At 38.4% G+C, this 14,816-nt stretch overlaps 1 protein-coding gene across 4 annotated transcripts in view; it reads left to right on the forward strand.

The window, feature by feature from the left end:
- Window positions 1-14,816, forward strand: part of RHOT1 (ras homolog family member T1) — a 44,067-nt gene that overhangs the window by 21,483 nt on the left and 7,768 nt on the right. For 3 of the 4 annotated variants that reach the window (XM_090061020.1, XM_090061017.1, XM_090061018.1), the window contains exons 10-19: window positions 73-181; window positions 3,131-3,251; window positions 4,151-4,235; window positions 5,574-5,719; window positions 7,493-7,593; window positions 8,667-8,797; window positions 9,185-9,268; window positions 10,585-10,704; window positions 11,030-11,232; window positions 13,410-13,532. In XM_090061020.1, the coding sequence (XP_089917146.1) occupies window positions 73-181; window positions 3,131-3,251; window positions 4,151-4,235; window positions 5,574-5,719; window positions 7,493-7,593; window positions 8,667-8,797; window positions 9,185-9,268; window positions 10,585-10,704; window positions 11,030-11,232; window positions 13,410-13,532 (1,223 nt within the window). The remainder of the gene's footprint in view (window positions 1-72; window positions 182-3,130; window positions 3,252-4,150; window positions 4,236-5,573; window positions 5,720-7,492; window positions 7,594-8,666; window positions 8,798-9,184; window positions 9,269-10,584; window positions 10,705-11,029; window positions 11,233-13,409; window positions 13,533-14,816) is intronic. The other variant, XM_090061019.1, reaches the window with a different exon arrangement.

Consider the following 14,816-nt stretch of genomic DNA (forward strand, 5'->3'; position numbering starts at 1 on the left):
GTGTTTTGTGCAGGACTTCCTGTTGTTTAGTACTCAGTGTCTCTAACATGGTTTTCCCCCCTCATTTGTTAGAGAATATGTTTTAATACACCATTAGCACCTCAAGCACTGGAGGATGTAAAGAATGTAGTCAGGAAAAATCTAAGTGATGGAGTTGCCGACAATGGATTAACATTAAAAGGTAGGCACTATTTAATTCTTAACAGATATACTTAAAGTTAATTAAAGGAAAGAACCTTGTGTAATCTACTGATAAAGGTTGTTCACTCTATAGACCCCGAGAGCTGGACATAAACAGTATACCAGAGACAAACTGAGGGTTAAAAACTGAGGAATAATGAGGGTGAAGGAAGGAGGATCATTGATGCCACAGTGGAGGATTCATAAGGAATTAAAATGTTTGAATTAAGTGTACTGATTTGAAGAATCTCTTGTAGGTATTTCTGCAGTTACTTTTTAGTATAGGCTGTGTAGTAGGGATGTACCGATACATTGGTTCCGTATCAGATTGGCACTGATATAAGGAAAATTGACTGTATTGGTAATCAGCTTTTTTTTGCCTGATGTCGCCTATAATGTGGTTGGTAAATGCCCTGTGCATGCATGCAGCTGCAGCACAGCACACAGGCAGTGAGGAGCACAGCCTGGTGGCGTGGAGAGCAGCTTCCAGCTGGTAAATCTATTGTGGGGGAAGGAGCGTGGGTAGATTGAGGTCCCTGAGGTGAGGGAGGGAGTGGGGCTGGGGCAGGCACTGGAGAGACGGAGCAGGGCACAGGACAGAGCTGTGACTTGTCCAGGGTGGGGGAGAGATGTGGCTCCCACCACTTCATGCACCCTGAGAAGGCATGAGGGGCATGTGCCTCTGCATCTCTGCGCGGGGTGAGGGCAAGCTGCTGCTGCAGGCTGTGGCTGGGGCTGCACCAAGCTTTTCTCAGCGGGGTTTGGGCCAGGCTGTGCTTGGAGCGGCAGTGCTGGGAGGAAGGGCTTGGGGGGCTACAGCAAATTTTGGGGTGGCTGCAGGCCCCCTCCCCCCACCTTAGCCCCTTACCAGTGCTGCTGCGTAGCAATGCTGCCCTCCCCGAGTGCATCCCAGCCCAACACTCCCACCAGGAAGATCTTGACGCAGCCCTGGCCCTGGCCCATAGTGGCACCCCACCCTTGCCCTGCGTGCAGATCTAGGGGCACATAGCCCCTATGCCCTCCTGGGGTGCATGCAGTGGCAGGAACCACCCCCTCTCCCCACAACTCCTGGACGAGCCATGGGTCCATCCTGCCCCGACTGGGCAGCCCCTGCCCCTGGTCCACTCGCTCCCTCACCGCAGGGGCTTCAAACTGCTACCCCCAAGCTCCTTCTCTCCCCCACTCCTTCCACCACAACAGACTTACTAGCCAGACACTGCTCTTCAAGCTGCCAGACCGCATATCAGCAATCGGATTGGTATTGGCTGATAGGGCTTGTTAAAAATCAACTATTGGTATCGGCCCAAAAAATCTATCTTGGTGCATGCCTACTGTGTAGGTTTCACTGGTGGCAGTACTGGTTTAAGATGTTGGTATATGCCCACATTTTTACTACACTGTTGTGCAGATGGTAATTTAACATATCCCCTAGTGCTACCTCTTCTAGAGTCTCACCAGTGAGAAATAGTAGGGAAAATACTGTAATCTAGCTGTAGCTTTTATAAATCATACATGGATTCATGTGGAAAAGTAATCTAAATTTTCAGCAAGATGGAGAAAGTACTTAAACAAACAATTATCCTTCATATTATATAAAATCTTGGCATAAAAAAGCTAATGTATGCTTTCAAACTGGGATGCACCAGTAAAGATTTTTTTTGGCTGATACCTATGGCTGATTATTAACCAGCCATATCAGCCAGTCCCATTGCCAATATGCAGCTCGGTATCTCGGAGAGCAGCATCTGGCCAGTAAGTCTGTGGGGGAAAGGGCCATGGAAGGGGCAGATCGAGGCCCCCACAGTGAGAGGGGGAGTGGGGCTGGGGCAGGGCGGGGCATGGGATGGAGCCATAGGCCATCACTGCGCACACCCCCAGCAGAAGTATGGAGGGCATGTGCCCCCCAGATTTGTGTGCGGGGCAAGGGTGGGCTGCCCACTGTAGGCTTTGGGCTGCAGGTGGCAGTGGTACTGGGAGGAGGACTATGAGGCAACTATGGGGAATTTTGGGGTGGCTGTAGCCCATCCCATAGCTCTCCCTTCCAATGTCACCATGACCTGCCCCTGCCCACCCCAAGCGCAGCTCTGGCACAGCCCCCACTGCCAGGAAGAGGCCGGCACAGCCCTTGGTCCTAACCCCACAGCAGGCAGTCTGGCCTCACCCCGTGTACAAATCCGGGGGCCACATGCCTCCCCTGGATTGCAAGCAGTGGCAGGGAGCCACCTCGCCGTTACAAGCCTCCCATTCCTCCATCCTGCACCATGTCCCACCCCAGTTGGGCAGTTCCTGCCCATGCCCCAGCCCCACTCCCTTCCTCATTGTAGGGGCCTCGATTTGCACCACCCCCACCCCACACCTCCTCCCTCCCCCACAAACTTACGGGCTGGATTCTGCTCTCCTCCAAGCTGCCAGGCTGCGTTTCTGGCCGCATCCATGCTACAGCTGCTCTCGTGCACGTGGCATTTATTGGTGGCATTATCGGCTACACTGACCAAAAAAAGCTGATTGCCTATAATGTCAATTTTCCTTTTATCAGTGCTGATCTGATATGGACCAATGTATCAGTGTACCTCTGCTGTCCAGAAATTCTTGCTGAATGATTCATTCTTCACATTTTGAATGGACAGAAACTGTAAGCTTGATACAAATTGAAAATATGTATTTTAGCATCAGTATTTTATTAAAACCTAGAAAGCAAATGTTAATATGGTGATTTTCAAATTACTATTTCATCAGGGAGGTTCAATTATGGAGTTATTATAATTGTAAAAATAGAAGATACAGAAAATAATGTTTTATAGAGATTTTGTATATATTATATATGTGTATTTAGCCTGAATGTCTCCTGTATTTAGTTTGTACTCTTATGTTGATACCTTCAAAGAAAAACTATTAAAATATTAAGTGTATCAACACCTTCAGAGTCTTAAGAACTGTCATTTAATTTCAGGTTTTCTTTTTCTACACACACTTTTTATTCAGCGAGGAAGACATGAAACAACCTGGACAGTATTACGTCGTTTTGGCTATGATGATGATTTAGAGCTCACGCCAGAGTATTTGTTTCCTCCGTATGTGCTCTTTTGTTTAATTTCCATTTTTAACTTTAAATATTTGGACTTGTTTCATCCTTTTGTCCAAGGAAAGGTAGATTGTTACATTGGTTACATCTTTACTTAAAAGCACAACTCCAGTCTTTCTAGTAATGTTGAAATGATGTGGATACAATATGGAACATATGCAGCCTCTTGACATGTCACTTCCCCTAGGCTTATACGCTAAGAGTCTAATACAACAGTGGCAAAAATCAACAGAGTCCTTTCCAGTTACTTTCCTCTTGGAGCCCAGTAATAGCTAAAACCTTAAAATTTCACACAGTTGCCCACCCACTTTCTGCTACTCATTGCATACGAAGAGCAGAAAGATCCAGATTTGACATGCTACATCAGATGGTGTTCCAGTCACTTGAGAATCCTGTCCTGGCAGTATTTGGTTTCCTTTAAACCCCTGTCTTTCAATACACAGTGCTGTGTAGGAGTGAGATGGCAGGAGGGGAAAACTTCTTCCATAAACCCTGTTTAATCAGCTTATGACCAGGACATGGCACTTAATTATCCTTTCTCTTAGAGGGAAAGAAATAGTAGGAATGGATCTAAAACTGTCCTGCCTTTTCTTATAACATTTAACTCATTTAGGCTTTTCAGAGGCTCTTAGGGAAGTTAGGTGGACTAATTCCCTTATTCTGTTTTGAGAATCCTAGCTTCGTATCTCAGAAAGTTGCGGGATATTTCTGTTATATCTAAAAATGTTTTATATTACGAATGATTTTAGAATTCCTGATAAATCACGCTGTCTTTGTTCTCTTCAGAGAAACTGTATAAAGAAACTGAAATGTTATGTGTTTGTTGCAGATTTATATCTTGGAAGATATATGATGTGACTGAATTTTTTGGTCTTTTTTAATAAACAGGTTGAAAATTCCTCCTGACTGCACAACAGAGTTGAATCACCATGCATATTTGTTTCTCCAAAGCATTTTTGATAAACATGATTTGGTAAGTTTTTAATCTCATTTACACATAGTTTGTATAATATCCAAAATAGCTTTCTACTAACTCTTAGCAACAAAACCCCTGTTGTCAAGGAATTAAGATTTTTTTAAAGCTTGCAATAGGAGTTGAATTATTAATATTTTGTTATAAACAATATGAAAGTGAATCTGTTTCATTTTTTAAACTCAAAACTTATGAACTAATGTTAATCTTTAATGTGGCATATGGAACCTATTCAGTGTTTTGTATCAGAGAGCTAATGTTGAAGTCAACCGTCTCCCTTCTGTTCAAATTGTAGATGTCTTTGGTTACCATACTGTTTATGAAAGTCTCTATGTGTTGCCAACGTATCTGCTTCCTGGGCTTTATTGGCTCTAAAAGCAGAACAAAATGAAGGCTAAACTTTTTGCTGAAGTTGGTTATTCCTGGGATTTCCTACGTGGCTTCTCCCTCTATGCTCTTAATTCTCTTGGACCAAGGATACTTTTCTTTTCTTGGAATCAATGGGCAGCATCTCCTATAATAAAGAAGCAGAAATATGAGGATGGATACATGAACCCTTCCTTCCCTATGTAGGGCATAGTTCTTGCTACCCTATTTACTGTTGCATTGATCAATGAGAGAATACTTAAAGCAGGAAAGAATATTTTTATTTTAAAATCATATTTAGAATAGTATTTATTTTATGCACACACTTCAGGAATATTAGAAATGACAGTGCATATCCTTGGAGTAAAGACCCTCTGGGGAAAAAACGTTTTAACAAAGAGACAGTATTTTAATGGTTGTGGCATTTATGCATTCATTATTCTTACTTATTTTTTTAATTTGTTTTTTTCTTTCCAAGTCAAAGGAATTTTGACTTCTCTTGTATTACTAAGATATGATTTGTTTTAGAAACTTGCAAGTAGATTAACATGGCATCAGGGCCTGGGGTTTTGATAACATTTTTATGACAGCAATGTGTAGACACAGCTATATTGGCAAAATAAGGTTTTTTTCAATATAGTTATTTTGTTTAGGAAACCTGTTATAAACTATATCAGCAAAAGTGCTCTTTGTTGGTTTAAGGTGAAGTTACACCAGTGTATAAAAGGAGAATTCTGCTTTCTTTCAGTTACTTTATCTGCCCTAAATCCTTAACTTAGTTTCGGTTCCTTGTGACCTGCTAGATTCAGAAATGTGAACATGAGAAGAAAAGTTCTCTACTGTGCCACTGGTTTTTTAGGCCATTCAGTCCCTGACAACACATCCCTTAATTTTGCATGTTTTTACAAACATGGTTTGGGAAGACACATGAACTTTATCAGTACTATTTGTCTCATTATATGCATATATCAGGACAGAGATTGTGCTTTGTCTCCTGAAGAACTCAAAGATTTGTTCAAAGTCTTCCCTTACATGCCATGGGGGCCTGATGTCAACAACACTGTTTGTACAAATGAAAGGGGTTGGATTACGTACCAAGGATTTCTCTCTCAGTGGACGTAAGTATGGTGCATTGCATGTTTTTAGCTTTCATTGCTGAAAGACTTAATGTTGGCATTCCATGGAGGACTTCATTTGATAAGATAAAGAACCTACAGAACTTTATTTCATAGCATACTTTATTTCACAGCTGTGTAAATCTTGTTTAAGAATATAATGATGCGTGTACTAGAGACATCTGAAAAGTGTTGGTGTAGAGGTAGACATTGATTAAAAATTTTTAATCTTCTTCATTGCCTTCTTCTAAAAAACTATGCTAATGAAGGTGCCATAATGTGGTGGTGTGATTTTCAAGTCGAATTATATATAAACTGGACTGCTGCTGCAGTTCTGTCAACTGTCTATAAACATTGTGTTTCCAAAACCAGAGAGATGCATGTTACAGATGGATAAGTTGTCTGTAGTAACCATATTCGGACAGTTTATAGTAGTTCTCAGTTAAATGCACAACCCTTCTTTTGTTTTTAAAGACAAAAGCAAAGGTTATACTATAATAGAGATCTAATTAAATTTCTTGCTAGTAGAATGTTCTTTCTATTATGAAACTGTTTTATTTATTTTCAACCCTTAAAGAAGTTTGTCTGTTCCCTTAATGGAGATTAGCTTGCATTATAAATGTGTTGATGCTTGGCCTAGCTGTCAGAGTCTCAGGAAAGGTATACTTAATTACTTCTGCCTTGTTACCACCTCCTTGGCTGAGATCGGTTGTTCCTCAGCAAGCTGGAGGTCATTTTCTGGTTGCTCTTTCTGACTGACTCTGCCTTGTCTTTGAAAATTTGCAAGCAGTTTTGCCGAGCTGTAATTCTGGCACGTCTGTATGACTGAATTAGAGAAACACACGTATGTAGCTGGTCTTGGTAGTAATAAGCACTGTTAGCTTTGTTTGGTGCCCGGCTAGTCCTGTAGGAGACCATTATTGCTGATTGCAGCCAGGTGTAGCGCGGAGAAAAGTCTACAAGCCTTGCTGTGCAGCTCAGCCAATGCAAATCAGTCCTGGTCTCCAGCACCGTTATACCAGCTATCAGCCTCTTAATCCTCTAAACTCTCTTTCTACGTGGGTCATGCTATCTGATACTTTAGTACTGAGCCTCACCAAGATTGTACAGATTGTAACTTTGTACCTCACCTGGCAGTTAATGGGAGTGAAAGTGTATGAGGAGACTAATCTAGAATTACTACGTTTCTTCCTGTTCACTATAGTCCTGCCTAGGTCACTACTGACATAAACTCTTCCAGATATTATGTGGAAAGGAAGCAAGCTAACAGCTGAGAAAGAGGCCAAAGCAATAAAGCTTTTAGAACCATTTCCAGATCACCTCCATGGATAAATGCAGCCTGTTCTGGGTTTTTTTAGACAGGATCCAGTGCTTGTTTCTAGACTCCACTATTTGAAAATCTCTGTGAAATAGATCTGATCATAAATTTTCTACTTTTTAATAATCAGTGTATACCTCCTATAAATTTTTAAAATGTTGCTGTCTCCTTTTTTTTCACCTAGAAAAGGCATTGGAAATGTAAGGGGGAGACGCCACACTCATGGTCCCCTTAGGATAGGGAAAACCTCATTGTGTAGGTTGTTGTCATGATTGGTTAGAGCTCGGCAAGGACTGTTTTCTTAGTGTCATGACTATGGAGTTTTACACCTGTGACCATTAATTTGTGTCCTTCAGTACTGCCTGGCATCAGGAATACTTTGTTTCAGCCAGTTGAGATGCATGCGATACAAGTTCTTTAATGTTACAGAAAATTGATAATGCTCTCTTCTGTTTTAGATTAACTACGTATTTAGATGTACAGCGCTGTCTGGAATACCTAGGTTATTTGGGCTATTCAATACTGACAGAGCAAGAGTCTCAGGCATCAGCACTTACAGGTAATTTTTGGAAGCAAAACCTGCTAGGAGTTTCATTCAAGCAATTGTTTTGTCAAGCAGTAAATTGAGTGTAAATAAAATGTGCTGCATATGGTTCTTTTCCCCTTTTCTGCTTAGAACTTAGACATATGAGTCAATATTTTTGAAAGGAATAATATCCTACTGATCACTTCAATTAAATTAATAAAAGTTAAAAAATGCGTGGCTTTTACAAAGCATTTACCATATGAAAAGATTAATCCAGCATGAACTAAGAAGCAGTCTGTAGGCTGTTGATTTTATTTTTTTCTGTAAGTGTTTGGTATAAACTGTGTGGAGGTTTCAATTACAGATCTGTTCTAAGACAGACAGAAGCCAAGTAAACTGCCTTAAGTTTCCACAGAGGTCACTAGCATAGTCTGGATAAAGCCACCACTCCTAACTGATATTCTGAAATCTAGATAGAATTTCTGTTTATGAAACTGCTTTTTAAGAATGTTTTGCCATTGCAAATGCATCAGACAGACTAATGTAGTTGAGATAATTGATTTAGATATGGCTCAGTAATTTGATGAACAAAAGATAAAATAAGGTGGTATAAATTAGCACAATTAGGCAAAAATGTTGGAAACATTTCAAATATGATGCACACCATTTAACCAAAAACACTGTGTGTGGAAACTTTATGTAGGTCCTCACTTCAGTTGAAAGAAAGGTGTTACATTGTACTCAAGAGCCATCAATTTTAATCAGTTTTGTTTCAAATAGTCTTGCTATTTGATGATATAGATGATACTGCTAATACTTTAATACTAGTTTTGCCCTTGAGAACTTGTGCATAATTGACTCATTTTTCTGTGATTTAGTAAATTGCTGACAAGCAATAATAGTAAATCCTGTTGCTGAACACAATTTGATTGGGTTTTTTTAATTTTTATTTTAATAATAAAACCAAATGCTAATGAAATAGTTCCATTTATCCAGTATAGTAATCTATTTCATTTATCCAGTTTGTAGCAGTACCAAATGTCTGTTGTTCTGTTGATGTATCTTGTAAAATATTTGCATCTTGTAAAGTATGCTCTTTTCAAAAGTAACTAGAGATAAAAAGATAGACCTCCAGAAAAAGCAGACTCAAAGAAATGTCTTTCGGTGCAATGTTGTTGGGATGAAAGGCTGTGGGAAAAATGGAGTTCTTCAGGCACTTCTTGGAAGAAACCTAATGGTAAGAGGTTTTTTCTTTTTAATACATGCTTTGTGAGTTAAATTTAGATAACAAATCTTAATGAGCAGCATGTACAACTTCACTAGTTAGCACCAAATGTGGGGAAAACCATCATGGATTGAAACATTTTCAATTGATACAATTTATCAAGTAAGTGAATAGTTACTGTGTGGCAATATTGCTTTGTTCACTTCCCTGTGCATTAGTTATGGATTAAATCTTTGTTGCATCATTATTTTTACAAAATGCACTATTGCTATACATTTACTAGTATTGTATGAAATTTTACATAGCAAGATGCCTGTACAGTTTTTTCTTGTTAAACAGGAGCAGCCTGTGGCAGAAATTACTGCTTTTGTCTAATCTTTAAATTCTGTGTGTTTTCAGAGACAGAGGCAAATACGTGCAGAGCATAAATCGTACTATGCAATTAATACAGTCTACGTATACGGACAAGAAAAATACTTGCTGGTAAGACAATCTCAGGATTGGTTGCACACATGAGGATTTAAAAAATTGTATTGCCCAGATTTCAAAAGACTCTGCTTAGTTCAGAAAATAATTCCTTGTTTGGGATTTCTTATTTTAGCTCTTTCTCTTGTTTTTCATGTGCGTGTTATACTGTTCTACCCCTGAACCTCAAAGATGTACAGGTTCTTAATTACATTTATGTTGTTTGATTCCTGTTATAATTTGTTATATCCTAATTATCTCAGCATTTCTTAATTATCTCAAACCTAATTATCCAGTCTTAGAAAGCAGTGAACTTCCCAAATTTAACATATGCATGGAATGAAAACTCCATCTTGTAAGCATAGAGCCAGCTCTGTCTGATTTTAATGTGTAGACTAGTCATCACATTCCATTAAGCCCCTGTAATCACAACAAACTTCATTTGCAGCTTAATATCAGTTTGTTGCAATAGATGTTTTCCTACCTTTTCCTCTCTTTTCTATTACCTTTTCAATAATAGGAAGGAGACGGCATTCAGTCCGATTCTTACATCTGAAATTCCAAGTACGGGGGAGAGATGATACTTTACTAGTAGTAAAAGGCACTTCATATACAGAAAAGAAGATTTGTTCCTTGTGTCTAAATAAGCAGTAAAATTTAATTCCTTTTATTTTTAAAGATGCTAGATAGAATTAGCCACTGTAGCAGTTAAAGAGTTGTAGGCTGTCCTTTTCTAGGACGCAGTGGGGAGTGTGCTTGCCCTTGGGCCTGTTTGCATACCTAGTGATCCTTAATGAGACAGAATAAGGGAAAACACAGCAAGGAATTTACCTTGTTAAAATGAAAACTTGTCACATGGATGACTGACCTCTGAAGTACTAGTAGATGAACGTGCAGAATGACTGTTAATAGTCTTCAATAAATGAAATACTTTGTAAAACAGAAATACATTCAAAGATTTATCTTGCTGTAGCTTTTATTCATCGTAATATGCAACTCATTTGTCTTGCAAATTTTGGTTAGTGCTTTACTCAAGGACTGGAGCTAGACTGCATGGAAAATAAAGCTTTATATGGTATAAGCAGATGTATTTCTTTATACGGAGATTATTGTGATTGTTTTTCAGATATGGTGGTGGCGAGTCATGTCCTAGCTATATTGTACGTTCTCAATATTTGTATTATGTTAGTTCTAGCTATTGTGTGTCAGTCCCATCTGTTCTGCATATTTATATGAATTAAACTCAATACAAAATAAAATCAAGCCATAAAAAAGCAAGCTTTGCAATCAAAGAAACTCTATGATATCAAATCTTTTTCCTTCCTCTTTTCCAGTTACATGATGTTAGTGATTCTGAATTTTTATGTGATGATGAGACCATATGTGATGTTGTCTGCCTGGTGTATGATGTCAATAACCCCAAATCCTTTGAATACTGTGCCAGGATTTTTAAGGTTTGTATCTTTTATCTGTTTCTCTACATAGGTTAATCAGAGTAAAATTGATTTTGGTTGTCAGTTCTTCTGATAATCTCCCAGTTAATATATAAGAGAATATTGATTTATAAGAAGATAATGCATTCGAATATATTGTGGACTAGGGGATTCAGTTACTATGGGTTAGCTGCCTATACAGAATATTTTTATTCTAGTGTTGCTCAACGATATCTACGAATATTTTATAGTTTTGTCCCGTGAACCATTAAGAACAAGACTGTTCTAGGTTTTGTGGAGTACTTTCATTGTTACTTTCTCCCTTTGTTTTCCATTAAATTTGCAGCAACACTTCATGGATAGCAGAACACCTTGCTTAGTGGTAGCTGCAAAGTCAGATCTACACGAAGTGAGACAGGAATATAGCATTTCTCCTGCAGACTTCTGCAAGAAACACAAAATGCCTCCACCACAAGCCTTTACATGTAACACCCTTGAAGCACCGAGTAAGGATATCTTTGTTAAACTGACAACTATGGCCATGTATCCGTAAGTACCAGAAGCATCATTCTTCTCATAGTGCATGGGTCATGACAACACTGCATGCCATTGTTAGCCTTAAGGATGAAACTCTGCCTCATTTAAGCTGTTTAGCAACAGAGAGAGGTGTTACAGTGACCACAATGAATTAAACGGTAAACCAATAGAGACACTTAGATCATTTCAACAGATTATCTTTAAAATACTGTAATGCATGGTAGAGATTGCTCCCGTATGATTTTTTTTTCTGGCAAATCCATTGTTTCTGTTTTCTGAATTTACTTAATAAATTTAGAACATACATATCTGTATCCTGTAAAGACACAGGGTTCTGTTCTTTCCATGGGGGCATACATAATTCATGGCCATTAATTGTCAATGGGAAGCTATGAGCACATACAGAGGAGATTAGGGTCCCCTATAGTATACTAGTAATAAGTTTTGGGAATATTACTTTTGAAGACATTTTATATTAATAAGTGAGCATCATTACTAAGATAAAAGCTATTTCATACACATACCTGAGGATGATTTTTAAAGGTACAAAGCACCCATACTTCCCACTAATTTCAAATGGAACTGTAGGTGCTCTGCCCTGTTGAATCCAGCTTCAAAGTATCTGGAGGTCCTGGTAGTTTCAGAATGGCTATGAGTGGCAAAATACCCAGGCTTTTCAATGTCTAGTAAATGCATGCATTTGAGTTTTCCTTTTTTGTGTGCATATACAGTTTCTAATAGTAATAAGGGTAAGCACCATATTTCACAACTGAAAGTCACTGAGGGCTGATCATTTTAAAGTGATGTAATTGTCTAAATACCTTAAAAATGTAGCCCTGAGTCTACATTTTAGTACCCTTTATCTAGAAATGTTATACGTAGTGATTTTCTGTTTGCTCAAATACTAAATAGCTATCAGTCTTTGAATAACTGATGCAACAAAATATAAATTTTATAACATTACTGTTAACAGTGAAGTGCAAATCTATGTTGTACTAAAATGGTGCAGTTGCAATATATTGGCAGTTATTTTAGTTAGAGAAAGAAATTGCAATTACAAATTCATAGCTCACCCTACTTATTTAAAGTGGTATTAATGATCATTGATTTGACTGACCCAGGGCTGTTTATTAGTTTCAAGGTATAGCCGTTTAAAAAAAATGAAGTAATGATGATTACAGTTCAAGTCTGTGGTTGGTTAAGATTTCTAACACCACTTGGTGTGCGATAATTCCATTGATATGCCCTGCCTGTCATTTTATGGGTTAATTATCTCTATGTATTAAATAGCGTACATCTCTTTAGTTCACAAATCATCTGAGAGCTGTGTTTCTGTTCCATACAACCCTGGTTCTGTAGTCTCTCAGACCTTTTTCAGACTTCAGATTTAATATGTTTAAGATCACATTCCTTCTCACTACACATCTCACTCTGTTGCTAGGCACAGTTTACATCCCTCTTTATTTGGTGGGTAGAGCTCTATGTATGGTGAACTAAGTGTATGTAATAGCAGGTGGATTCTAGTATGACAGCTGGCGTTGGTTTTAAATTAATTAGGGGTAAAGTACTCTTTACTCAGAAGTCTAGACTCCTTTGCAAGAAACCTCTTGAATGAGATCAGTAATGTTTCTTTCTCTTAATTTGGTTTATTTGAAAGTACTAGAACATTAGCAATTATTTAAAAATTTATGGCTTCAACTATTTGTCCTAGATATCCCTTGCTTCTCCCCTGGTTTTCCAGCATGTGCGTATTGAGGGAGGGGAGGTAGTAGGGGTAGTTGTCACTTTGTAAAATAAAATGTGTTTAAGCATAGATGTGGCTTACTCCATTTTTTTCCTTTATGTGGGAAGAGGGTGTTATCTATTGCTGTGCAGAGGCTTTTTTTTCATTTAAGCTTTTCTGACACTGAGTTTAAAGATGACTATAGTATAGCAAACATTTTCATTAATGTTTGCTTTCTAGTTTTCATCCATGTGTAGGGAAGTATTGTCAATGTGTTGACAACGAAAAATAGTCAGCCATGACATTCTGCACAGCTGTAGTTTTGCCCTTGCCTGCCCAACTCCTTTCTTTTCCTCTTTCAAATGTAACTAATTTATTCCTAAATCTCTTGGTTTTGGCACAGCCCTACATGTGCCTGGTTTTATAAACAAAATTTCAATTCCTGTCCTTCTGTGTGTTTCCGCAGCCATGCCCGGTTACGCTGTATGTGCGCCTGCAACAGGTGTACATTTTGCATCTGTCAGAACTTCCTCAACTCAGACTTGCTGCAATCTGTAAAGAACAAACTCTTCACTGCAGTTCTTAACAGGTCCTTAACTTTATTTACTAGGTACCAGGTGTGCTTTTAAAATACCAGATTTTTTAAAAAGCAGTTGGTAACCATTTCTATGATGCAGATTTTCACTCCATATCCACCAAACACAGATGCTCATTGTAATTATATTAAAACTTGTCAAGTTGTTTAACTTTGTTAGCTTAAAAATATTTTTGATCATTTAGGGCTTAATTTAATATAGTGAAGCACGCTGCTAACTTAATGGTCAGCTTATTCAGTTATGCAGTAACAAAATATTGAGGATATAGGCGTATCTTTTGAGGTAGGCTGTTAAGGGAAAATCACTGTTTTAGAAATCTATTTTAATATTAAACATTCAAAATATACAATATATGTGTAGAATGGATTAGATCTTCCTTCATACCTTTGGATATCAGTTTTAGAAATGTCTTTTAGAGGATGTTGCAGAAAAAGGTAAGGCTTGTTGAGATCAGTACTGTACAGTGCAGTTACATTTATGATACACATTGAACTTTGTGGGAGCTAGTAACACAAAACACCTTTTACTCATATTCAGAGTGTATCTGGTTTGGTACAAATTAGTGGATATGCTGTGAAGAAATCTGCAGCCTTAACAGCTAGCTCCTTAACAAAACACAACCTGCTTATACACTTCCAAATTATTAGCTGCTGTGGTAAACTGATAACCACACAAACTTGCAAATATTTTGGACAAAGCAATTAGTAAAAGGCACTAAATAGTATGAAAAGTGTTTTTTAGCATTGAAAGAAGTGCTGCATCTTATCTTATTTGTACTGCAGGCTGTGTTTATGAAACCCCTTGTCTTGTACACACACACACAAATTACAGCTCAAATTGTGTCATCTTGGCCCCCCCCAAAAGAATGGGAGTTCAAACCGAACAATACATTTGTAGCATAGGCGCTCTGTAGCCGTCTTGAACAGGCTGTTGTGAATAGGTAGTTCAGAAGGGCATGGTCAGAATGTGTTTTTGTACATGCTAAAAGGGTCATTGTTATTCCTTATATGCTGTTCTCTGCCATTTTCAAATGATTATGGAAATATTCGTAATAGGGTAGGTACCTTATGTGCATGTGCTAGACGTCTGCTGGTATTTCTGACTTGTGTAGAGAGCGTGCTGAGAGTGCCTTGGTGTAAAGTGTGCTTTTTAAGGTTCAAAGCACAGGAATTAGCAGTTCTGTCAGAACATATAGAAGAGCAACATTATGGACCAGAAAAATGGTATTTACTAAGAAACGACAGTGAAAGCTTCATTGATGTCCTCTCCACCTTTTC

Source organism: Crocodylus siamensis, chromosome 8 (assembly GCF_052110815.1).
Source record: "Crocodylus siamensis isolate JL-2025a chromosome 8, ASM5211081v1, whole genome shotgun sequence".
In the NCBI taxonomy this organism is placed as follows: Eukaryota; Metazoa; Chordata; order Crocodylia; family Crocodylidae; genus Crocodylus; species Crocodylus siamensis.